This window comes from Schistocerca piceifrons, unplaced genomic scaffold (assembly GCF_021461385.2).
Source record: "Schistocerca piceifrons isolate TAMUIC-IGC-003096 unplaced genomic scaffold, iqSchPice1.1 HiC_scaffold_835, whole genome shotgun sequence".
Lineage (NCBI taxonomy): Eukaryota > Metazoa > Arthropoda > Insecta > Orthoptera > Acrididae > Schistocerca > Schistocerca piceifrons.
In genome coordinates this window covers 743470-770844 of record NW_025729097.1, presented here as the reverse complement: position 1 = coordinate 770844, position 27375 = coordinate 743470, and the positions used below count along the sequence as shown (strand labels likewise).

General features: G+C 40.0%; 1 protein-coding gene across 1 annotated transcript in view; it reads left to right on the top strand.

Annotated features, from left to right (window-relative positions):
* The window catches only part of LOC124770903 (BTB/POZ and MATH domain-containing protein 3-like), an 83692-nt gene that overhangs the window by 44536 nt on the left and 11781 nt on the right, over nt 1-27375 (top strand). Inside the window, exon 3 of the mRNA XM_047249220.1 lies at nt 3124-3309. Within this exon, the coding sequence (XP_047105176.1) occupies nt 3124-3309 (186 nt within the window). The remainder of the gene's footprint in view (nt 1-3123; nt 3310-27375) is intronic.

The following is a 27375-nucleotide window of genomic DNA, read 5'->3' as shown; positions in this document are numbered from 1 at the left end:
AAACTTCCAGAATGTTCTCCATTGTCACATTTATAACTGCAGTAGTGTGCCATTGTGTCAAGGAACGTTAATTATTTTCTAGTTCTTTATTATTGTGATAGAGGCTTATAATTTTACTAAAAGAAGAGATGCATTATTATAATTTCTTCTGTTATTATTAACACCATCAATCTTGGCAAAGACGAGGCTTGTCTTTAGTAAATGTAGCTCATGTAGCACAGATAATCCCTCCATATAAATTCCATGTGGAAAAAGGAGGCCTAAAAATGTACCGTGCAAGTGCGTAAGAAAGTCCATAAATTTTCCTCATGTAGCATACTACATTGATGCATGTAGCCTAAAAGGACCACCCATAATTTAACTGAAACAGGTAGATTCATGCATAATATCATAGACTTTTGTCTGACATGTTGTCATGCAGGTTGGAATAAGTATATTTATCAATCATAATTTTTTATTTGTAGCTATAAAGTATTCATGGAGTGACTTATTGAATATTGTACTCTTGAAGGTCATGAGGATTGTTGTTTAAACCTTCGAAAATGGTGCATGAAGTATTTTGTGCGTCACAGTATATTGATAATTTTTACTTATGGACCATCTGACAGCAACTGAATAAAACACAATTTTAGTGCCATACGCGTTTTGAGTTTATTTTGTGCAAGGCGTTATCAGTGGCCTGGAATATGTACATATGTTAGCTATTTAATTTACATTTTTGTCACTGTGCCTATAGGTTATAAACAGGTCTGGTGGTTGGTATTTCCTATTAAGTAGTAATGTTTTGAACTGTACTTACAGGTTGTGTGGACAATTTCTTACATATTACACTTCCATTGCATTTTTGGTGTTGTTCTTCTTATGAATGCCAATTTGCACTTTTTTCCCACACTCCACAGCACTATGAACTGAAAGATTGTTTCAATGCAATGTTTTGGTTTCTGTTGCCGACTGTCAAATGTTTTTACCAAAGATCGAATGTTATTGCCAAACTTTCGAGTGTAATTATTGAAGTATGTCATCTGTTTGTGTACGTGTGTGTGTGTGTGTGTGTGTGTGTGTGTGTGTGTGTGTGTGTGTGTGGTATTTTTTTTATTTTGGCTCTGCTTATGTGTGTTAATGTGTGTAGGTCATGGTGTACCATCTGGTTCTTTTCTGTGTGGTGTTCTCAGTGTGTGTTTGTTGAGTGTGTTTGTAAGTTTTCAGCTTGTGAGTCCTTTTGTATTCTGGAAATGTTTGTTTTGTTTTGTTGTATTATTTTGTGCACGTATGTGGTAAGTGTGTCAAAGAAATTACGTCAGGAAATAATGTTCTCATTTTCAGTTGGTTGGTTTTACCAGTATGGCTCAATCAATTACTGCCAAATGTTTTGAAATGTGACCAATTAGCCATCATGCGGCACTTTAATTCAATAGGAAATGTTGAGGAAGAAAGAAAGAAGTAATTAAGTGTCAAACATCCCATCGACTGCAAGACCATTAGAGACAAAGTAGAATCTACAGCTCTCAAATGTTAGAAAGGAAATAGATAGTGCCATTTCAAAGGAAAGGTCACAGTATTTGCATTGCTTAGTTTAAGAAAATAAAGGAAAACTTAAAACAGGATGGTTGGATGGGCATTTGAACTATTTGGCTTTACCTTCATAAAACAAAAATGTTTGGTCCTGACAAAAAAACGTAAAATCAGAGGCTAATGTGAGTCCTCAGAATGTAACAGTACACATCTGGTGTAATGAAGCTCTTTTGTGTTACGAAGTTCTTCCCACGGATATGTCCATAGTTATTAGCATCCATTGTATTCATGGTTGTCTGCAATGATTTTCATTGTGTCGTGCACATAAAACCAGAGGAGAAAAGCAATTTTGATTTTTATCGCCTCTGCATGTCTTGTCAACTATGACAGCTGGTGTCGATTTCAAGTCTGTCACACAAAACTTTAAATGATTGCTTGAAAAGTTAAAACGCGTACCTCGTAGCAAGTGGCGAAAAAGAATTCGATAATCATCATCATCTTGTGTGCAGTCAACAACGATGGTGCATGCAGCACGCGGGGATAGATTCCCACCCTACACAGAATGTTCTGTTAGGTTATTTCCAGTATATATATGGGCACATCCTGCTACAGCTAAACTAAGCAGATGTTTAACATGTATTTGTGGTTAGAAAACAATGAGAAGTGGTGGATTCAGATCCCAGTAAAGGAACAAAATACTTTTTCTCGACAGTTCAGATTCTCATATTGCTATATTTGGATATGTAATGTATTACTGCACTTAGTTAACAATCCTATTAGTTGCTAGGTTTGAATCATCAAACACAATGCGAAGCCATTTCAACATTCCAACATGCACACATACACACATGCTTACCTGTGGCTGAAATGATATTTAAGATCTTTCGTACTTAGTTAACAGAGACAATAGGTGCTCAGTTGGAATCCTGGATGGTAGTCTTAATACAAATGTTTTCGTCACTTAATTTCAAGTTGAAACTTAGTTTCCAAAAAGTCATTTATTGCAATAAACTTGAGTTTACAAGCTGCCATCTAATTATAACAGGTTTCGATATTCACATTATCGTGATATTAGTCTGATTGTGGACTCAGTGTTACAAATCAGTTGCTTCAAGTGGGGTCTTTTAGTAATCATTTTGTAGAGTGAAATGCCCATATCGAAAAGAGATCAGAGGAACTGCAAGACAGTAACATTATGTGGGTGCATTCGTCGTTCCCCTACACTCTGTCAAGGAATATGGGACTTCATCATCATCATACAATTTAGGTGGAGTGGAATTCAGGCCGTTTGGATAGTTTTGATGGCGACAGCACCTGAGCTAACCTGTCCAGTAATTCTGTAATTATGTTTTGTGCAAGTATTGGGCGTTGTATGTACCTTCTGGCTGCACTTAGATTTGAACTACCTGTTGTACGGGGTTGAGCGACTGCCGTGGAAAGCTCGGATGGTACAACTGATTGTTATTAGCTTACTGGTAATTCATTTGTATTAACTGGAGCCCTATCCCCTGTGTGGATGGTCCCTCAGCAGTGCTGGCCATAGTGAGCCACCTCCACATCCCCACGAGGACACGCCCAGCCAGCTCACACCCTGCCTCTCTGTATGTGCAGTGCACCAGTCGTTACAGAGCCGAGAACCACCACCACCAGCACCACAACCACAACGAGAACCACCACAACCACAACCAGAACCACCACCGCTGCCACCGCCACCTCTGCCAGCGCACCTCGCCAGACACCTGCTGCTGCGCGGCCCACGACTCCTCCACCTGATCAGGCCACAGTCTCTCAAATGCGGTGAGTTCCCTCAAAACACACACGCACACGCGCGTGCACACAACATTATATGGTAGATAAGATATAAATACTGAAAAGCAAAGTGTAAATGCTCAGTCTAGATTTAATGAGGGTCAGCAAAGTGAACTGGGAATAAAATCAAAACATACAATCAGAGGTGGTATCCCCACGACTAGATCATAGTACCATGGAAGAGAGGTTAGTTCAGAATAGGTTGGTAGGAAAAATAGTTATTGTCAACAGTTCAGTGTCTTATTCATCAAGACCAGCAAACCAATGCCAACAATAATTCAGACTGAGATTTTCAATCTGCAGCGGAGTGTGCGCTGATATGAAACTTCCTGGCACATTAAAACTGTCTGCTGGACCGAGATTCGAACTCGGGACCTTTTCCTTTCGTGGGCAAGTGCTCTACCAACTGAGCTACCCAAGCACGAATCAAGCCCAGTCCTCACAGCTTTACTTTTGCCAGTACCCCGGCTCGTACCCTCCAAACATTACAGAAGCTCTCCTGCGAACCTTGCAGAACTAGCACTCCTGAAAGAAAGGATATTGCGGAGACACGGCTTAGCCACAGCCTGGGGGATGTTTCCAGAATGAGAGTCGTGCTTGGGTAGCTCAATTGGTAGAGCACTTGCCCGCGAAAGGCAAAGGTCCCGAGTTCGAGTCTCGGTCCGGCACACAGTTTTAATCTGCCAGGAAGTTTCAATAATTCAGACAATGTCATGCCCAGAAAATTTAGTGATGGGGAGAGTATGAGTGCACTGAATGTGTAACACTGTCAGATGAGATAAATGTCTATTACTTTAGATGCATTGGAATGGTCTAGCAGAGGTCACACACACACACATTTATGAGACCATTTTTGGTGTTTGTCAGGAATGAGAGAGGAGAAAGAACCCAATAATTTGCTATAGTTTCTGTTAGTAACAAGAAATATACTCGGCAATCACCAAACAGAAGCAAACGCCAGCAGAGCCTCAGCTTGCCAGGGTGTGCACCACCTTGGTTGCCCCACTGTAGTCTGCTGTAACAGCCAGTCTCGGTAACCACAGACATGCAAAGGGGAAACTCTGCCTTCTGTTGACAATGTGTCTGTCTGTCTGAGCAGCAGAATTGCAGTGCCATGAGCTCCCAGAGTCCACAATTACACGTCTTCCTATCTCTGTCTTTCCCTACAGTTTTTAACCTCAGCAACCACCTCTAGTTCCACAGCGGTTATTCCCTGATGCCTTCAAATATAACTTACTCTGCTGACCCTTGTACTTGTCACAGTTTTTCACATATCACACTATCTTCACCTATTCTGCAGAGATGTTCGATAGTTCTTCTGTTACGAGTTCACCTAGTTTAAACATCCGTCAATAGCACCACATTTACAATGCTCCGATTCCCCTCTTGTTTTTTCCATAATCCATGATTAATTTTTATGCAGTACTCTGCTCCAAGCATACATTCAGGTATGTCTAACACAAATTAAGGCATATCTTTGATATTAGTAACTTTGTTTTGCGGGGAATCTCCTGTTTTTCCATGCTACATTATTCCTTATAACAACCGTGCTTTGACCCTCAGTGTAAATTAGCATCACATGTACCAGAGTCCGTACAAGTGGTCTACTGTGTGGTCCTTAATTCTGTAAACTTTGCCACCAATGTTACTTCTGCCACACCCCAATACTTTCCTCTTTCTTCCATTCATTAATCCTGATTTGGCACTCATTCAACTGTTTATTACATTCACCAATTCTGGTGATTCAGTCTGACTTTCGGTGAACACAGAAATATCACCAGTGAATTTTATCAGTGATATCCTTTTCAACTTCAGTTTTAATTAAATTGCTATAAGTTTCTTCAGTTCCACCAATGATTCTTCAGTGTTCATCTGAACGTGTGTGAAGATTACCTGCATCCTTATCTTTAACAATCTTTAATTCAGAATACCAATTCTTGTTGATTATTGTACATATTCTATGTTACCTGCTGTTCAATATATCTTATATGTACCTTTTAAAAAAATTTCACACACTTTCATTATTTCATGCTGTCAAATGTCAAGTAAAGATCTTCAAATCCAATAAAGATACCTTGATTTTTCTTACACATTCCTTCCACTATCCCTGGATCCTTTACTCCAAATTTATCTTCCTCAAACAGATAATCACCTTTGTCTTCCATTCTTCTTCATGTTGTTGTTATTTTTTCAAAAAGCTCTATTCATGAGCTGTTTAGCTATTGCACTTACAAGTGCTTGGTTGCTTCTGTAGTATCTGGATGGTGTTTCTCTGGCATTCTGTTGCTATGACTCCTGTCTCACGGATTATGCAGACAAATGTGGATACTCGCTTGATTGCCGTTCATTATCACGTTGTCTAGAGCCTCGTAGAAGTTAAAATTCCCATTCCATTCCTGGGTACTTCGCTATCCTATTTATTTACACACTGAATTCTCATAACAGTTCTCTTAAAATTTAGTTCACTCATTATCATACCTGAATTGTGCTCCGAGTGCACATCTGTTGCTGGATACACCTTACAATTCAATACCTGATTCCAGTGTGTGTGTCTGGTTGTGATGTACTCCAGCTGGAAATGTCTTTACCAACTAAAGCTCTGCCTTCCTCCTGAAGAGCTGAAAATGCCAAGATACCGAAGCAGCCATACAAATGTCACAGAATACAGGGCACAGCCTTGCAGAAAGTCAGCCACCCACATGTGGTGGAATTGTGCAGGAGGGCCCCTCCAAAGGGACTGCTTTTAGCGGTAATGTGGCCAACCATAAAAGGCAATCAGTGCTAACCTTAAACCGCTGTGAGGAATTTTTGAGAAAGTTGTGACCACAATATAACCTAATGGGAACAGGACAAACAGACTGGGATTCGTTTCCAAAACACTCCAGCAGAGTATAACCAACACTTAACATTTGTGTGAGGAACAGATGTTCTCCAGCACAAAAGCAAGTCTTATTAATTACATATTAGTTATGTATTAATGTCAGTCGCCAGCCTAATTAGGAATTCTTGTCAAACAATGTAATAAAGCAGAAGGCAGTGCTAAGGCTAACCTAACCTTCCTTGACACACACACACACACACACACACACACACACACACACACACACACACACACACACACCTGTTTCTTTATATCTGTTCACATTACACCAGAGCAACGTAACCTTGCAGATAAATGTAATACTAATTTGGAGGTCAAACAAATGGCCAATAAGATTGCAAACTGTAGCATATGCCTAACAACAACATGTACCTTGAATCAGGGCTTAATTTTGGCCACAATGCATTCTGGCACCTCCCAGAAACTCCCTTTCTTCTAATTCTCTCTTTTCTCCCCCCCCCCCCCTTTTTTTTTAACAGTACAATACCGGAGATTTGAAGTAGTACATGTGTATTAAATCAAACCGTAACCGTAATTTTCCGCTGCACCAGCACAAGTGAACATGACAATGGCTCGCCAACATGATGTGACGGGCAGGAGGTAGAGAGAGAGAGAGTGTGTGTGTGTGTGTGTGTGTGTGTGTGTGTGTGTGTGTGTGTGTGTGTGTGTGTGTGTGTGTGTGTGTGTGTGTGTACGCACGTACAGTATACCCAAGATAATTGGAGTATCATTCTAAAGTTGTGATTGGTGCATATTGCCTTTTGTATACGACTGCCAACAACCTCAGCAATGTAGTAGCAAGGCAACATCTCATGTTATGTGTGTTAATGAGAAATAAATAATGTAAGCCATGTTTGAATTTGAACGTCTTTATAATGTGCTTTCACGAAATCATTTTATTCCATGTTGTAATTTACGTCACAGCTAAAAATCATATGTGCGAATGGAGCAAACATGACTAAAAGTTGGCAGCCTTGCGACCCGATATGTCCCTTTGCCCACGGCACTCTTGACCTTTGTCTTTATCTGCCCGCACCCTCGTTAGAACATGGTTGAAGCTATACAGTAGAGGGGAGCTCCCACAGGGGGCAAATTTGAACTCCCAATGCAGAACAGACATGTATATGTTTGACCCTTAAGTCTGTCTGTCTGCCCCAACATAGTTCTCAAACGAAAGTTCCAATTTTAAAGCCGTTTTTTTATTTGAAAGCTGGTTTAATGGGGACGGTTCTTAGCTATATTTCTGAAAGTCTGTTCAGCCGTTTAAATGTCATCAGCTATATGAAGTAAAAATGTTTTCTGCCAGCATGCTCTCTTGAAATACATTACATAATCCATAAGAACTATATCACGTTATGTAGTACCAAACTGTAGAGCTCAAAAAGATGTACCTAAATAAAAGATTAAGGTTGAAGAATAATGATGATTTTTGTCTTCTGAAGTCAGCTGTTTAAACACCCACAAAGCAGAAAAATTGAGTGTGACTCAACTGTGAAAGACAAACACATGCTCTTGCTGACTTTTTGTGGTTCTTTTTGAGGTCTACAATTCATTAAAAAATCAAATGATTTTGCTCTAATAGTGTAAGGAGCACGACGGCAGCCCAGTTTCTTGCGACTTGACTTACAATTATAGCCACGGCTTATTTCTTGTGCTACCTAAAGTAGCTAAATATATAATAATAGATAGTAAATGAATATATCTGTGAGTTAAAGAAAGAAACAAGTAAATCCCATAAGTAGTTCTCGCATTACAGTTGCCTGTCTGTATGTCTCTATGTGAATTCAGTCTTTTTAGTCCACGATTCAGACAGGTCGTGTCTATGGCTTTTTCAATTTGAATCAGTTTACCTTGTTAGCCATCGCTGCCTCACAGAGAAGCCAACAAACAATCCAACAGGCACTTCAGGAATTCACGTTCAACAATATTACTCAATCACTCTCTGTACGTCAATCGCTTGCAGTGCAGTTGTTCTGCTCAGAACCGACAGCATTGTTTTGGTTTGTTCGTAGTGTTTATTTACACATTGTAACTCAGTGGACAGGAGAGTTTAATAGTAATGTATATCTCTACAAAAATTAGTGACTTCTTTAAACCTAAAAGACAAAACGTTAGTGAGGGCAATGAAAACCACAGTTTAGATGTAGAATCCATGACGTCAGCTGTGGCTGGAGAAGAAGATGCAAACAAAAAAGGAGACAATCCTTCTCCTATGTCATTGTTGCAAAATGAAAATTTCTATAAGTTGGTGGATATGGATACAGACAAAACATCTATAGACAGTATTGATAATTGTAATGATGATGGAAAGCCAGATTGTCGGTCTGTCGAACAATGTACAGATTATAAAGCTAAAAACCCGTGGTTGATTATTAAAAAAAGGCCAAGTTTGTAGATATACACTAGGTGCTGAAAAAACAAAACGGTTAAAACTGAGTGAGCAATGGCTTTTAGGAACTGTAAGCTCATGTGGGACATGATCAAATAACGTCTCTTAGGAAAAAACTGTTTGATCACTGCACATTTGAAGCTCACGGTTTAGCAAACAAAATCCAGACTACGCAGAAAAATATCACATTCAGAACTCCGTCGCTTCCACAGTAAAGGAACAAAAAGTTGTTACTGAGCGTATTTTTGGACAGCTTATAAGCAAGCAAAGTTAAATAGACTGTTTAATGAGTTTCAGACAGAAATTGATCTCCAAATTAAAATTGGTTTGGATATGGGCCGAATACTATGTTCAAATGTTGCTTGATCTAATATAGTGATTCATATTTCTGACCAGATGACATCAGATCTAATAAATAATTTAATAAAAAGTGACTCCAAATTTTCACTTCTTTTGGATAAAGCCACTTCACTTTCACACAAAAAAGCTTTGATTGTCTAGTTCAGAACATTGTTAAAAGGGAAAACGCCATGACAATTTCTTTGCGACTTTTTGGGCTAAATGACACAACAGCATCTGATATCTTGAAAGAACTTTTAAAGCAGTTAGAATCACTAGGACTAGGCTGTGAGTTTTTGAAAGACCATTTAATCGCTTTGACTTGCGATGGAGCTTCTGTCGTGTTAGGAAAAAAGTCTGACCTTGCAAAGCTGATGTTTTCCAAACTTATTCATCTGGCATTGTTTGAATCATCGTTCAGAACTCACCATGCATGACACGATAGAAGAAGTGGTGGGAATTAATCACTTTAAAATATTCATGGATAAAGTTAGAAACATCTTCAGCTGCTCCCCGAAAAACAGCAGTGAGTTGGCAGTTGCTGCTAAAGGTTTGGAGCTAGAAATTTAAAAATTGGTCATGTGTTTTGACACTCGTTGGGTGGCCTCCAGTTTATTGGCAGTAAAAGCTGTGTGGAAAGATTGCAGGGCTCTGTACAGTCATTTTTTAGAAGTATCAGAGGACACGAAACGAGACTCAAAACAACGGTCTTCTTACAAAGGGCTTTGTAATACATTGTCATCTACAACTTTCGTCTCCAACCTAGCTGTAATCTCTGATGCCTTAGAAGAGTTGGCCGATCTATCCCTACAGCTTCAAAGATCAAGTGTTAACCTTGCTCAAGCTCACGACGACATTACACTTTTATTAAAAGTGTTTGAAAGTCTGTTTGATGCAATGGGACAACATGCAAATGTAGCTAACATTGCACTGGAAAATATGAACTTTCAATGTGTTAAACTTTCTCAAAGAACAATTATTTCTAAGATTCCTGATGAACAGTTTAATCGCAGCTTGGCAAATAATTTGTGATCCAGGTTGCTATCAACAGTGAATGCATCTGAAAGCTACGATGATGATATGAACTACATGAAGGCCATTCACCTGAAATTGTGGCCTAAAAACATATCAATCACTTATGGAGAAAATGAGATTTTTCGAATGTGTGAAAGATTTAAGATTAATAGCCCTCTGAAGTAATGAAGGACTTCAGGGAGTACAAACAGGGTCTGAAACCACTACTAAGTGGAGAAGTGCCAACTGTTCTTGTACAGCCACCAATGTTCAAAAATTTTGTATCAATAATAAACAGCATTGCAGTGTCGATTGCAGAGTGTGAACGTGGCATTTCTGCAATGAACTTAATTATGACACCACTGAGATCGTCACTCTACATCTGCACTGTTTGTAGTTCATTACGCATCAGACTTCTGGGACCTCCTGTAGCTAGATATGAAAATGGGCGTCTTGGATGGTGAAGGGATATCATTCTGCACTTGCTACACAGTCAAAAGCATGAAGTGATAAAGTGTATAATGAGGATAATTCTGTATTATGGAAATGTTTTTCGTAATCCATCTCCATTGATTGTGTTTAAAATAATTTCACAATGCTTACTTTTTCTTCCTTTATTTGAGCCACTGAGTATGAACTTAGTTAAAACTATGAGTTCAGTTAATAATACATCCTAAAAAGGTACTTTTTAACAATAAATACACAATGTATATTCTGTATAAACTGACTCCTCATATGCCACTGACTTTTGTCAGGATAACAGATGTTTGTCATTTAAAGTTAATACACTGTGTTGAAAGTGTAATAAAATTTAAAGGGAAATATTTAAACAAAGTTGTATACCCTTAGGTCAAAGATATATACTGCATGTTGACAGGACTCGTTATTTTATGAGTGAAGGGAAATGAAATTCATATTTCAAACTACAAAACTGTAATCTCAAAATTAACGCTCGGTACAATTTATTATTAATGTGATATTCTTGATTTGGAATCATTTGTAATTTTATCATATATGAGTTAACAGATCGATACTCAATCCCACCGATTCAGTTTATTGGTCATTAGCGGTTTAATTGTTGAACGGCAAATCGAGCTAAAAATCTACTGTGATGTGGGATTCTTGAAGTTTTCAACTGCTGTTTGAAACAGTATAACATCTTCGTGCAGCCCGCTGAAGTAAAATTGTTTAAATAATGGTTTAACGTACAAACTAATTTTTTTATATACACAGTATGTTATTGGAAATGAAAAAGTAATTTTAACAGAGCTATAATGGAACTCAAGAAGCTTTGACATTTTTGTAAAATATTCGCCAAAGATGGATGATTGTTATAAGTGCGACTTTGACTGAAATGGTCGACTTCACTGTGAAGCTGATTTTAATATAAGTGCATGTTTATTTTTGTAATAATTCTCTCCCAATGCCAAATGCATTGATTGCTTTTCCTACAAGATGTATTCTACATGTAAAACATTTTTCGGTCAGATTGCAGCAAATGTGTTAACATTTATAATAACAGGTCCCTTTTGATTTTTTGTGGTTTAATAAATAAATATTCAGTTTGCAGTGGCTACCCATGAAGTATGTTTTTCTCAGTTAAGACACTATGGGCTTATGGAAAAGAACAAATCTGCCATCTCTATGACGAGTTTATCATTTCCTGATTATTATAACATAAAGAACACTTGCCCACAAAAAGCAAAGGTCCCGAGTTCGAGTCTCGGTCCGGCACACAGTTTTAATCTGCCAGGAAGTTTCATATCAGCGCACACTCCGCCGCAGAGTGGGAATCTCATTCTGGGAACAATAGTGTTTTTTCAGTTCAATTTTTACACGTAGGGTCTCATGTTAATTAAATGGTAAAGACCTTTCTCTTTGGCTAGTAACATAGGAACAACTAAATTTTTTACGAGTGTAAAAGTTAAATCATAGATATTTTTAGTCTATTAGTTACATTTTACATTCAGAAGGGAATTTATTTATTACCTGTATAAATAAAACTTGTGATTTCATTTTCACTCAGTATCATGAAAGTTTCAAATGACAAAATCTGACTGAAGAACATTACATATAGTCTTTTCCCATGGCAGTGTAACATGTGGGGAGGAGAGGAGACGAGAGGAGAGGAGAAAGATTACGGCAGCCTCAGGGTGAGGAAGTGGGAGGGGAGAATGTTTTAACTTTATCTTGCATTGTTATCAATGCAGGCGCGACGCAACGATCAGCTGCTATGGTACAAAATGCTCACAGAATTAACATTGCGTGAAGACGTGGGAAATCGAAATTGTACTAGACCCAGATGGAGCAGGAATATCTTAGTCATTAACTGCTAAATGCCTTGTTGATGAATACTGAACACACGTTCATAGAGCAGCTACAAAGAAACTGTTTGAACGTTGTGGCTGGCAGCATTTGAAAACGTGATGTCGTGAGTATGACTTGGTGCCAATACGTGTGAAGCAGAACTATGGAGCAAAGTGACACTGGTACGGCAGGTGGTGGAACCTTGTGGTGTTATGTTTTTGATTATAAGATATTATGGTTTAAAAAACCTGAATTTCAGAACTGTATTTAAGAAAGAATTTCTCATTGTAAGTCTTATCACAAGTCTCTCTCTGTGGTCAGTGGGGGGAGTGATAGAAGGGGGCGCCTTACGGCACCTAAAAGTTTAAAAGTTAAGCCCTGCCTTGAATGAACTAGATGCAGCAGTTAATAGAACCAGTCACCAACACACATGATACTAATAGCAATACTAAACAGGGCAAAGCATGAAATGATTGATTTAAATCAGGAGGTCTATTATGATCCTACCATATAACATCGTTGCTAGTACACGGTCTCTATACCTTTACGTTACCCAGCTTACATTTAAGTAGCTAATGCAGTAAATATTTCTTTATTGGACACAGTTTGAAGCAATTAAACAGAATGCAAATCTAACTACACTGGCTGTGGAGGTACCTTTGCTTTGCTTCATTAACTAACTAGTTCAGTACACGAGGGCCTCAAAGTTTCATGGTTGGAAGAGCCACGCTCATTAACAAATCTTCACAAGTGTGTATGGAAAATGGTGAGTATTCTCATCAATAATTATTCATTAAGTGAAGCACAACAAACTATAACTCTTCAAATAACAAATGTGCTTTGAAAAGTAGTCTTTTAACCTTCTCAAAATATAGTTGGGTGGGCAAATGCCAACACCATTAAATTCAAGTTCAAACACCTTCTCATGGAATGAACAGTAATAAAACTTTGTAATTCTGATCAAAGTGCATAAATGCAACAATTAATAATCTTTTTCACTTCTAATTATTATTATTATTATTATTATTATTATTATTATTCTTTTAACTAACAACTTTACTATTTTTGGACAGTTTTTAAGTAAGCCAAAGTATTTAAGAAAAGTAATGCAGATCGATTTAAAAATGCACTGGAAGTGGTGTATTTCTCAAATTATTAAACTGAACTTGAAACACAATAACTCCACACATTAGAAAGCAATCACAACTATTTTTACGGCTGCTGAATAGTCTTTTCATAATAAATTAGCTCACTCGGAATTAAATTCACTAGGATAGGATTCCTGGTGAGGTTTGTGATTTGGGATAATCACAGGTGCAAGATAGAGCTTTTAGCAATACCGTGATTATTATTAAAATCAACCAAATTTCACAAATACCTGGTCCATTTACAGAGTGCCAAATATAAACATTTTGCTGGAAGGCTGGTGGCACTGCCACTGGTGGCATGATTTGCAGTGGCTGTTAACATGGCAGCGATGTAGTCATCGCAGTACTGTTGGCCCCGCCCTGTTATAGACCTTCTGAATTATATTTTTGCAGGGCCAAAAACAATGTCTTTATACATGGTATCACCAAATGCAGCATCTGAGGTCCATATGTAACACTCTTAAGTTCCTCTGCCTCAATACTCCAAAAATATGAACTACAATGTTCTGCTACTGCTAGCGAGATATTAACCACAGCACTGCTCAAGCCAGACTCCTTAGCCGTCGCAAGGGACGAGTTGCCGCTTGCGTGAACGACACCTTTTCCATTCTGCCAGGCTACTTCTGTAGCTGCAGGGATTCCCCACATATTTTACATTCAACCCTGCATTCCCTAACTATGGACCAAGTCATTTACAGTACATTATATAATAATCATTCCGGGAGTTATTTTCATTCATAAGCATAAATTGAACATTGTTCAAAAAGTTCACATAACTGAAATATGTATACATTGTCTAAGAATTTCCGTGACAGGTAAAACACTCTGCATATGACAGATACAGCACTCTACATAAGCAACTCTACAAATAGAAATATCAATACAAAGTAGGTCAAAAATGGATGTTACATATGCCCCATGGTTCACTGAAGATTCCTGCTACGCAAACATCAATAACACCTTAATGGTGCCAAGCAGTCGAAAATAATAATCACTTCATCCAGAGTTGAGCATGAAAAGAATACATTGCAAAACACATTAAAACACTATACACTCTATACACGTAATTACCAAAACAAGACATAAGCAACATTATTCAATTATTTACACCTGTCACATCTGACTCTCATTTTGTGAAACAGTAAGTTGAGTAGTAACCAAAATTTATCTGTATTGCCAAGAATATTGAGTAGCATTTTGTAAGCATTAAGAAATGTAGGTATACACATAAAAGTATACCCCCTACAAATATCACAAGCAATTTGACATTGTACATGCAACACATCCTATAGCATGATTTTGAATTTACGAAGGAGGAAACTATCAATGCTGATTCTAATAATAGTAGTCCATTCTTTGATATTTACATAAACAAACATATTTAAACTGAACCTACTATTCTTTTCTTACTGCCTTTATTTGAAACACAGTCCCTCTTTGAAAACTGTAGCGAAACACATACAACACTAACAGATATGAAAATAAAATGATTTTGCTACCTGCAATAGCATCTTGCACTGCATTTGACAACATTAACAAATTACATATCACATTAATCAATTGGCTGCCCATTTTGGGTTTTGGCAGTCTATTATAAACAGTTTTTTTTCCCCACTTTGGCAAGTCTTCTATGCTGCCCATTCTGTATTTAAGGCATTCCACATTTCTTTTCAATTTGGCAACATTTGCTTGTAGCACTTTCAGTACAGGGTTTCACATATTTTACAACAGGTTTTAGAATCTGAAACTTCTAAGATAGTAACAGCAATTTTACATAGGTAACAACATTTTTATAGGAACATAAATTACAGTTAAATACAGTATGGTAGCTTCATAAGATAGATACATTTCATCTACAGCATAATACACATTTTTAGTCTGGTATGATTTCTTCATTTATTCATTCCTAGGTACATACAGTTTGAGATCCACTACATTATGGACATCAAGGAGCTTCTTTGACTCTGGGTAGATTAAATAGTAGGCATTGTTGTGAGGTGTGTCTTGTACTGTGAATGGCCCATTATATATACATAAATTTAGAAATTTCGTGGTTAAGTTCACCTGATTATTCATGGGTCTTCAGAAGAACATAGTCTCCAATTTTGAACATGGAAAACTTCAGGTTGCTCGTTTTAGATCTCGTTTCGGCTTTGTTTTTTCTTTTACCAATTCTTTCTTCTGGGCTAATCCCAAATCTGTAAACGTTGGGAACTCTAGTTTTTCCTCATTTAAACATTTGCTCTTAGTACTGAGCAGAATTTCCCCAGGTGTGAACTCAGTAAACCCATGAGGCAACGTCTTCATTAATATATTTAGTTTCTACACCATTCTGCTCCATTCCATCTTTCCAGGTTTTGAAATTAAATTGGGGCCATTATTGGGCAGTACTGCACTGGGTTTTCCAATGGTTCTCAAATACTGAATCATCCTATCGAATACTGACATTGCTGTCACCTTTTTCAGGAGATACAATTTTATAAATGTAGAAAATACTTCCGAAATCACTAAAATACATTTACAATTACCAGAAGTTGTGGGGAGGGGTCCATACAGGTCCACAGACAGTAAATCCATGGTATCTTTAGGTAACGTGTTCTGCATTGGGCCTTGATTAGTTCTATTGGTTACCTTAGCTATCTGGCAGATGTCACAAGACCTAATACGTTCAGTTACCTTTCGACTCGTACTATTGGCAATCACTATAACACTAGCCAATTTATCTAGACACTCCTTTGGCCCAATGCTAGTGAAAATAATCTGACATCTGTATCAAATTGGGTAGGCCAACACACCATCCATTCTTCAGTAATGAAGCCTTTCCTCTTATACAAGATACTTTTAAAAATCAAAATTTACTTATACAGATTTCCAATTTGGTTGCTCATTTTGATGATATCGCATGGTTTTGCAAATCTGTTCAGATTCATTTTTGCCTGATCTTCTTCATGTAATTAATTTGGAAAGTTCCATCTCCATTGCATTCCTTGGGTACATCAGTACCATTGGGACAATTCATTGCCACATAATTTTTTGTACCCTTTACATAGCAGATTTCATAATGAAATTGTTCCAGGTATTAAGCCCATTGGGTGAGCCTGCCATTTAGAAGGCAACAACCTTTAAGGAATGTTTGAGCTTTGTGGTCAATGTGTGAAGATCGTAAAACCCCACCAACCTATAAATTTCTTTAGGTCCCATAATATGGCCAAGGCTATCTCCTCTGATATGGTATGGTTCCTTTTGTTTCCTGTCAATGCCCTGCTGGCAAAAGCTATAGTTCTATGTGCTAAATTTCCTGTACCATTTATCTCCTGGAAAATTTCAATACCAATCCCATAGGTGCTACTGTTAGTATTCATATTGAAAGTCTCTGACAGTACTGGGTGATGTAAAACATTATCATGTCAAAGTTTAATCTTTAAAGATTCACAATCCTGCCGACTCTGATCTGTCCAAACAAAAGCACTAAATCTTTTTATAGATTGTTCAAGTGTGGATTGTTGAAGGGTTTCCCCTTAACAAATTTTCTGTAAAATCCACACCAACCTAAAAAGGCTTACACCTGTTTCCTATTTTTTGGTGGGGGAAATTTTTCTAAGGCACGTAGCTTTCTCCAGGTCCTTATTAATGCTGGTAGTAGTAATTATATGGCTCAAGAATTTAATTTCTAATTTTAGAAGTTCACATTTCTATAATTTTAAAGTGATGCCTCCTGCTTGAAGAGCAACAATTTGGAGCTTTTTTTGCCAGTTTTCATTGTAGATAAATAAATCATCTACATAGATAGTTAACCTGGAACTCAACTCCTCTCCTAACACAAAGTCCAGAGCTCTAATAAACACTGCCAGAGAGGTATTCAGCCCAAATGGAACTACTTTGTATCGATAACATTTCCCAGTAAACAGGATTGCTTTATATTCATGCAATTCTAGACTTAATGGGATTTGCCAATAGCCATCAGTCATGTGGAAACTGGTTAAATACCTCATTATGAAATTTTTGCAACATTTTGTCCAGATTTTCAGGCCTGTGCACCTCTCTTTTTACTTTGTTTAGAGTTTGTGCATCAATGGCCACATGTACTCCTCCATCCTTGTTTACAATGATAAGTGGACTGATATATTCGCTGTTACTGTGTTATATCACTCCTCATTCCATAATCTTATCTGTTTCATTCTGTACGGCCTGTTTTTTAGAAAAAGGTACCGAACACGGTTCCACAAAGAATGGATCCAGAGTTGCAATACAGTATCCAAAATTTTGAGCCAGTCCGGGTTAGCCGAAAATGATCTACTGTTGCTTTCTAAGATAGTAATAAATTCCGCTTTCTCAGAGCCGGCCAGAAATTCTGCACGCGTGCGGTGCTCCTGCACATGTGCAACTTCTGGGTCACAGCGTGCATGCCGCAGCCGCCAGCGTTCATATAGTGCACGTTTCTATGCACAGATGTCGCTTTATCCACTTGCTGGGGTACTCTGTACCAGTGCATTCTAGTGCTCTTTCCACAGCATGCAAGCCAACCATGGGGAGGTATTTTGCGTATTAAAACATTTAAAATACCGTCACAGTCTACTCATTGAGACGTCTACTTTTACGTTACCAGTTTAACCCAGTAAGACAAGTAATACAGTTAACAACCGTGGGTTTTTATTAAGGCAGCTTGACTGACGGTACGCAAATACGTGTAATGTTTTTGATCTAGTATTTAAGAAAGAGAGCATTCAGTGACTTCCAGCGAACCTTATTCATGATTTCAAATAACATTAAACTAATGCAAGGTTTCCTATAACTAATTCTCGGTGTCCTCAGTTACACCCACATAATTTCTGTCTCACTGACCTCTGAACAGAATGATAACCGCAGACCTCTCGATCACCTGCTATTTCAATACTATTATCAGTTCCGTCTAAAATCTGCATAATAACAGACAATTAGATGAAGGTTATTGTTTATCGACTTTAGCTGAGCATAGCCCTTCACACATTAAAAAAACACTAAATGTAAGTATACATTGGAACAATCGGTTTAATGAGCAATTTTCCTGATAATAATGTACCATGGAGCAGAATGATGCAATAATGCACAGTTAGTAAACAATAATTTTTAATTATGAAAGGAATAAATCCAAACACGTTTATCACTGGTCATGAGGAATGATATAGTTAATATCGGGCGTAAAAGATTAGCTCATTGACAAACGCAAGCAGTTGTGTAGATTTTCATAACTTATGCTTGACAGAAACCTTGATTTATTCATTTTCATCACCCAGAAAAACCTTTCACAAACATATGTCGACCCAAACATGGACATAAGTCTCGCGGCATCTTTGTGCAGGTGTGGAAATTCTTGTTGTGAAAAATTTTCGTAGAATTCTTTTGAACTTCCCACTTCAAAGAACTTGTCCTTCAGTCTTGTATTGCACTGTAGGTCGATCAGTTCCCTCTGTAGAACATTCGGAGCATCTTCAACTGACGACGAGAACGGTTGAGCAAAGAGGCCAATGGCAGGAGACAAACTCGTATCATCTGCAAATTGTGCTCGAAATTGTTCCTTAATTTTTACAATTATTGATATGTATTCTTGAAATCTAGCACTTTCATGGACCAGTCCAAGAGTCGGGAAATGTGCAGTGTTTTCTGTCATTAGCTGGCGCTCCCAAAGCGCAAGCTTCCTTTCAAAGGCATTTACTTTTTCCAACATGTCAGAAATTATTTTCACCTTGCAAACTGATGTTCAGGCTGTTCATGTGAGACGTAATGTCCACAAGAAATGCAAGGTCTGATATCCAACAAGGGTCTTCCAACATAGGTTTACTTTTTCCCTTCTCATGTAAGAATGTTACTATGACCAAACGTAAATCAAAAAATATTTTCAGCATTTTACCTCAACTGATCCAGCCTACTTCAGTATAGTAAGCTATGTCGCCGTACTCCGCTCCTAATTCCTCCAAGAACCGCCGAAACTGGTGATGCTTATGCCCATGTGTCTTCAGGTAGTTTATAGTATGCACAATAATTTGCATGACGTTTGCTAACGTTACTGATTTTGCACAAAGTGCCTCTCGATGCAGAATGCAGTGAATTTCATACGTCCCATTTGTGCGCCGTAGCTTTTGGCGCATCCGTGCTATGAGTCCTCTCCGATGGCCTTGCATTGATGGTGCTCCATCTGTGGTCACTGAGACTCACAGATTTCAATCCATACAGACACCATCAATCGCTTGGAGTAAGTCCGCACCTGTAGTAGTCCCTTTCAAAGGTACTAAGTCCAAAACGTCCTCTGTTACACAAAGTGCGTTATCGACACCTCGTATGTATATCACAACTTGGGCTGTATCTGTAACATCTGTTGCTTCATCGAGCATAACAGAGAAAGCAACAAAGTCTTTTGCCTTATTTATTAGCTGCCTGTGCACATCGCCGGCCATTGCACTGATACGTCTTTGTCACTGTTTGTTTGGATAGACTGATTTCTTGAAACCTGCTAACGTTCGTGGGACACTCAAGTTCTGCAGCATCAGTGAGACACCCTTTCAAACACTCCCCTTCCTAAAAGGGTTTCCCAGATTGCGCAATTCTTAATGCGATTTTAAAACTTGCTTGCAGTGAAGATATAGTGTGGTTGTCATTCTGGAAAATTGAAAACAGTACATTGTACAGCATACAGTAAAATAGACATAAATGTAACACAAGAAACTAAGAAGTATCAGCTACTCTGACGTACTGTAAAATCGAGTTGGTGTCTCGTCCATTTTCTTAAGGACATTTAATTTTGCTTGCCGTTCTTCACTGTTGAGTACACTATACTCGTCTTTGTGATACGTATTGTAGTGTCTTTCAATTGAAAACTTACGTTGGCTGCCTATTATTCGGTGGCACAGCACACACTGAGTTTTCACCAATGGCTACAAAAAAGAATTGCAGTACCCAGTCATTTTTAAACAACTGAGAACATAGATCTACATCTACATACATACTCCGCAATCCACCATACGGTGCGTGGCGGAGGGTACCTCGTACCACAACTAGCATCTTCTCTCCCTGTTCCACTCTCAAACAGAACGAGGGAAAAATGACTGCCTATATGCCTCTGTACGAGCCCTAATTTCTCTTATCTTTGTGGTCTTTCCGCGAAATACAAGTTGGCGTCAGTAAAATTGTACTGTAGTCAGCCTCAAATGCTGGTTCTCTAAATTTCCTCAGTAGCGATTCACGAAAAGAACGCCCCCTTTCCTCTAGAGACTCCCACCAGAGTTCCTGAAGTATTTCCGTAACACTCGCATGATGATCAAACCTATCAGTAACAAATCTAGCAGCCTGCTTCTGAATTGCTTCTATGTCCTCCCTCAATCCGACCTGTTAGGGATCCTAAACGCTCAAGCAGTACTCAAGAATAGGTCGCACCAGCGTTCTATAAGTGGTCTCCTTTACAGACGAACCACATCTTCCCAAATTTCTACCAATCAACCAAAGATGACCATCCGCACAACTGCCATTACATGCTTGTCCCACTTCATATCGCTCTGCAATGTTACGCCCAAATATTTAATCGACGTGACTGTGTCAAGCGCTACACTACTAATGGAGTATTCAAACATTACAGGATTCTTTTTCCTATTCATCTGCATTAATTTACATTTATCTATATTTCGAGTTAGCTGCCATTCTTTACACCAGTCACAAATCCTGTCCAAGTCCTCTTGTATCCTCCTACAGTCAATCAACGACGACACCTCCCCGTACACCACAGCATCATCAGCAAACACACACATTGCTATCCACCCTATCCAAAAGATCATTTATGTAGACAAAAAACAACAGCGGACCTACCACATTTCACTGGGGCACTCCAGATGATACCCCCACCTCCAATGAACTCACCATCGAGGGCAATGTACTGGGTTCTATTATTTAAGAAGTCTTCGAGGTACTTACATACTTGGGAACCAATCCCATATCCTCATACGTTAGTTAGGAGTCTGCAGTGGGGCACCGAGACAAACGCTTTCCCAAAGTCAAGGAATATGGCATCCGTCTGATACCCTTCATCTATGGTTCGCATGATATCATGTGAAAAAAGCGCAAGTTGCGTTTTGCAGGAGCGGTGCTTTCTAAAGCCGTGCTGATTCATGGAGAGCAACTTCTCTGTCTCAAGGAAATTCATTATATTCGAACGGAGAATATGTTCAAGAATCCTGCAATAAACCGACGTTACGGATATTGGTCTGCAATTTTGAGGATCTGCCCTTCTACCCTTCTTACATACAGGCGACACCTACTCTTTTTTCCAGTCGCCCGGGACTTTACGTTGGGCAAGAGATTTGCGATAAAAGCAAGCTAAGTAAGGAGCCAATGCAGTAGAGTACTCTCTGTAGAACCGGAATCCCATCAGGACCTGGCGATTTATTTATTTTCAACCCATTCAGCTGCTTCACAACCCCAGGGATGTCTATCACTATGTCCTCCATATGGGAATCTGTACGAGACTCAAACGGTGGTATGTTTGTACGATCCTCCTGCGTGAAAGATTTCTCAAATGCTAAATTTAGAATTTCAGCTTTCGTTTTGGTGTCTTCGGTTGTCAGGCCAGACTGATCAGTGAGTAACTGGATGGAAGCCTACGACACGCTTACCGATTTTACGTAAGACCAGAATTTCCTTGGGTTTTCAGCAAGATCTTTTGCTAAGGTATGACGGTGGTAGTGGTTGAATGCTTTGCGCACCGCTCTTTTTACAGCAGCGCGAATCTCTAATAACTTTTGCCTGTCCTCATTCTCCCGATCTTTCTTGCACCGTGAGTGCAACTGCCTTTGCTTCCTGAGCATTCTCCGAATTGCGCTGTTAAACCACGGTGGGTCTTTCCCGTCCGTAACCCACATTTTCGGCACACACTTGTCCAATGCGTGATTTATAATGTGTTTAAAATTTGCCCGTAATACTTCCACGTCCATCGTACCGGAAGTCAATGAAGTCGATTCATTTACTAAGTGGGATGCTAACAACTGCTTATCTGCTCTTTCTAGTAAGAATACTCTGCTAGCCTTCTTGACGGACTTTTTAACTTTCGTAACCATAGTCGTAATGACAACATCATGATCACTAATCCCTGTCTCAACACTGACACCATAAATAAGGTCTGGTCTGTTTGTGGCTACCAGATCTAAAATATTTCCATTACGCGTTGGCTGTCGATTCAGCTGCTCAAGACAGTTTTTGGATAATGTGTTGAAAAGTAATTCACGCGACGGCTTGTCTGTACCACCTGTAATGAATCCATAGAGATCCCAGTCTACTACGTAGGTTGAAGTCGCCTCCAACTAATATTGCATGATCCGGGTACTTCTGCGATACAGAATGTAGACTCCCTTTGAATGATTCTAGAACTGTTACGGTGGGACCTGGTGGCCGGTAATAACACCCCACAATTACCTTTATTTCCCCTAGCCCTGTTAAACGTGTCCAGTAACTTCACTATCACACTCTACTTCGACCTCGGTAGACACAATATTTTTGTCAACTGCATTGAAGACACCACCTAGTATGGTGTCTAATCTGTCTTTCCGATACACGTTCCAACCCTCACTAAATATTTCAGAACTTTCTGTCTTGGGGTTCAGCCAGGTCTCAACCCCGAGAATAATTTGCGCGCCACACACTTCCTGGAGGGCAGTAAATTCAGGAACTTTATTCTGAACACTCTGAAAACTTACTGCTGATATCTTGATAGCTGAAGTGTCTTTACACAGAGCGCGTCCTGATTTCTCTGCCTGCACGTCGACTGGTGAGCGTTCATCAGGACACCTCGCACTACTGCCTAGCCTAAACAAAACCCATGTGCATGCCACAAGTACTCTGCTACCCGAGTAGCCGCTTCCTTTGTGTAGTGCACCCCTGACCTATCTAGGGGCGTCCTAAAATTCCCCACCCAAAAGTGGAAGTCTAGAAATCTGCAGCCAAGACCGTCACAGTCGACGAAGCCTCTGGTTGAGACCCTCCACTCGGCTGCAAACAAATGGACCCCAATCTACTCTGGGAACGATGCTGCAAATAGAGAGCTCTGCTTGCACCCCGCGTGCGAGGCCAGCGGTCTTCACCAAATCCGCCAGCCGCCCGTACGAACTGAGGATCGCCTCAGAACCCTAGCGACAGGCATCATTGGTGCCAACGTGAGCAACTACTTGCAGGCAACTGCGCCCCGTACGCTCGATAGCCGCAGGCAAGGCCGCCTCCACATCTCGGATGAGGCCCGCCGGCAGACAAACAGAGTGCACGTTGGAATTCTTTGCAGCCCTGTACGCTGCTTCCGTAAGGGGCTCCATTACCCGCCTAACGTTGGAGCTCCCAATAACCAGCAAGCCTTTGCCCCCGTGTATCTGCTCGGGCCCTGCTGAAGGAGCGGTCACCTGCCCACTGACTGGACGAACGGGCGAGGCCAGCCGGCCAGCCTCCACATTAGCCCTCCGCCTAGAGAGACGCGAATGCGTTGCAGTCCGCCACTCGCCCTGAGGTGAGTCCTTTGCTTTTTCGCAGTACCTGCCATTTCTCAGTACTTCTGTCAAGGTTTTGGACACCAGGGCTAAACGGGACTGGGTGTGTTGCCGTGTTGCTTGTACCACATAAACAGGGAAGTGGAGCCGCCGCCGTTCATTTAGGACACACGTCTAATAACAGATGTGACTGTCGTTTGCTGCCGCACATGTGCGCACATGATCAGCACATCCGCATGTCTGCACACTCATTTCCACTTTGACCTTTTTAATACATGACACATGGTCGTGTGACTGTTTTCATTTCTGAAGAAGTCCAAAGTACGATACATGTGAATGTGATGCTTTCAGTTTATCTTGTTCTCATCGTGACAGCTGGTTAGTCCAAAGACTGTGTTTATGCATACATTTTCTGGGAATTACCTTTTATTTTGAGTAAAGAGGTCCACGGGACAGTTTTAGATTATGCTCCGGTAGCGCCGAAAATAAGCTGTTGCGATCCCGCAGTTGCTATACTCAAAATTCCTATGTTTCATGCTGTCCATCCACCCTACACTTTTCGTCAAACTCTTTTTCCGCGCCCTTTATAATGTTGTTGGATGGCAAACCTCGCTCAACCAGCACTGCTTAAATTATTCATTTCTTAGGTGCGTTATGCATTATCACTGAATGACCGCCAACCCGGGCGTCAGCCTGTATTCCGCCAAGCGTCAGCAGCTTGTGGTCTTGCCGTAGTGTTCTCGGTTCCCGCGCTCGGAGTCCCGGGTTTGGTTTTCGGCGAGGCCAGGGATTTTCTCTGCTTCGAGACGATGTTGTGTGTCCATCATCATGTCATCATCATTGGCGTCAACTGAAAAGGATTTGCAGTACGGCGGCCCAACTCCCACGCGGGGGGCCTCCCGCCCAACAATGCCAGATGATCGTATCATTTCATTCCGCCATGTCACTAGAAAGCCAGCACACTATCTACAAAATCACGAAACCAGCACCATACTTGAATAGTGACACATTACTGATTGTGAGCACATTCAGAGATTAATCACAAATTCACGTGGTAGTAATGCAGAAGCCGAGTTGACTTTTCCGTTAATTCCCCGTGTAATGCAGCCCACAGACCTTTGTCGCTACCTCAGCGAATGATTGTTGCCGCTAGCGCCGAGGAAAGTTGAAATTTTAAACTCTCCCGCAAGGACCTAAAAAACTCTAAAGTTAGCACATACTCACAGTACTGCGTTGGGCAAAGTTCGAACATAATGTACGAGGTAGGACTGGCAGCTTGCATTACCAAATACAATTTTTTCTTCTGTTTGACACAGTTGCACTCAAAGATTTTGATTTGTGGGGGCAATTTCTACATAACATTGTCCATCTCAAACACGTGCCTGCAAACAATTTATAGCTGTTGATGTGATCTTCACAAAATGTTTCATTCCAGAAAATATTAGATGTTTCCCATTAGTGTAAATAACATTGGACTCTGTCGTTGCAAATGCTAATGTATAAAGCAATTAGGGCACGCGTATATAATAGCAATAACTGGTATTTTTATATTTGTACGGATTAGTAACGCTTATTCAGGTTCCAGTAACGTTACTAAGACAACTGGTGTAAGTTTCATCTAAACGTACTTGTTGTACAATATACTGAATACGACACTGCAGAGCCCGTGTTATTCCGAATCACAGTGCGAAGTTCCGCTGCTTAAGCTTGCGTCTCCAATGGAACAGGCACTACGGCGGCTACAGCCTGTGCTCGTACATCTGTACAGGTGAGGCATTTTATTTTACCTGCAAGTCGTTTGCCTGATGTCGGCGAGTAAATACGATATTGCGACCGGTCGCGATAAGCGGGAAACACGGCTTCGAGTCCCGGTCCGACACAAACTTTCACTGTCGTCATTCCACTGTACATCTGATGGTTGTCCGTATTCGCGACTGCGGAAGCGTTTCTCGTATTTCATAGCACCTGCAGTCACCGCTTTGCCCGTTCCTTCGGAGGTGCACAGGAACTTTGCATCGTAATTCTGAATACCACAGGCACTGTAATAACGCAAGTAAATTCAATGTTAGTGCGTATCTGTAAAGATAAGATTGTGGCGGTAACTCTGTCATTGACGCAAAGTTCCGATTACCCTTCCAGGAAAAAAAGTCAAATGTAAATACAACGCATCGAAAGAAGCAGAGCAATGGGCAATTCCGTTAAGCTTTTAGTACTCAAAGCGACATAAGTGAACTCCTGTATCGTAGATCGTATCTCTGCTTAGCAACGTAAACAGAGATCGCAGTTTGGTTCGCACTGCTAAATAATTTAAAAATATATTTGGATACGGACAGTTGTGCTTTGGGCGGTGTCCATTATCGTTCATAGCCTTTCGACAAGCAATTACACAAAAGTTTCGTTTGTCTGGGACCAGAATAGCGGCTTTTCCGGCCGTCCTGAACGGGCGCGCTGTGGCGCTTCTGTTTGGGTTTTAAGACTTTACGTTCAGTCTCTGCGTTAGTGTTGTGTAAAACTGATTCTGGTGATGCAGCATTTTAGTTTCCTTGTTTTCCCGAGCTGTTAACTGCTGACATGGCAACCACGTTTCCCACAAAGCTTACCCCAAGATTTGGATTTGACAAAGCAGGCCGTAATGTTCAGCCAAGTTAACTGGAAACTCGTGACTGGATCGTTGACTTTATTGGCGTTACTTCGGACCAGACGCACACTGCTTATTATAACTTGGAGCAATACTGCTTTTTTGTGAAGCTGCTTTCCTCGTTGGTGCTGGAACGGATTTTGCAGAAATTTGAAGTAAAAGCCGAATTCCGCCATCGCGATAATTCGGTGAGTAGAGTTACCATTTCAAATGCTGATGTTGATTATAAACAAGTCAGAGAATTTAATTTGCCCCCTGAGGTAGAAAACTGCTACTTAAAAGACGTATTATCTAAATAAGGTGACATCAGGCAAATTTGTAATGAACGATGGTCAAGCCAGCATAGATTTGTTCTGTCGATATGCATGTCAAACAGAACATTCCATCTCACATTTTGGTTTGTGGCTACAAAGCGCACGTTATATACAATGGACAGACTTTGATTTGTCACATATGAAAGTGGGCATCTCCGGCAAAACTGTCCAAAAAAAGTGTTTGTATTGCAGAATAATTTACTACAGCGTAAAAGGTTATCACTGGCTGATCTTGTGACCGAAAATGAATGACGGGCGGTCACCTTTCCAGCATTACGGGAAATGTGGACGAAAGGCCACAAAATACTCTTGAAGCATTTCCACCTTTACTCAGGAAAGACACTGCAGACAATCCGGCTGGAAAAAGTAGTATAGCCACTAACAAGAGACGTCGAACTTGTAACGGCAGTAGCACAGATGAAGAAGATACCAGCCTGTCGCTGAAAGCTGTAGGTGACGTTCAGAAAACAGTACTGCGAACTACTGTTTCAGACAATATTGTCAGCATAGATTCAAACTCTAGAGTCAAGTGCA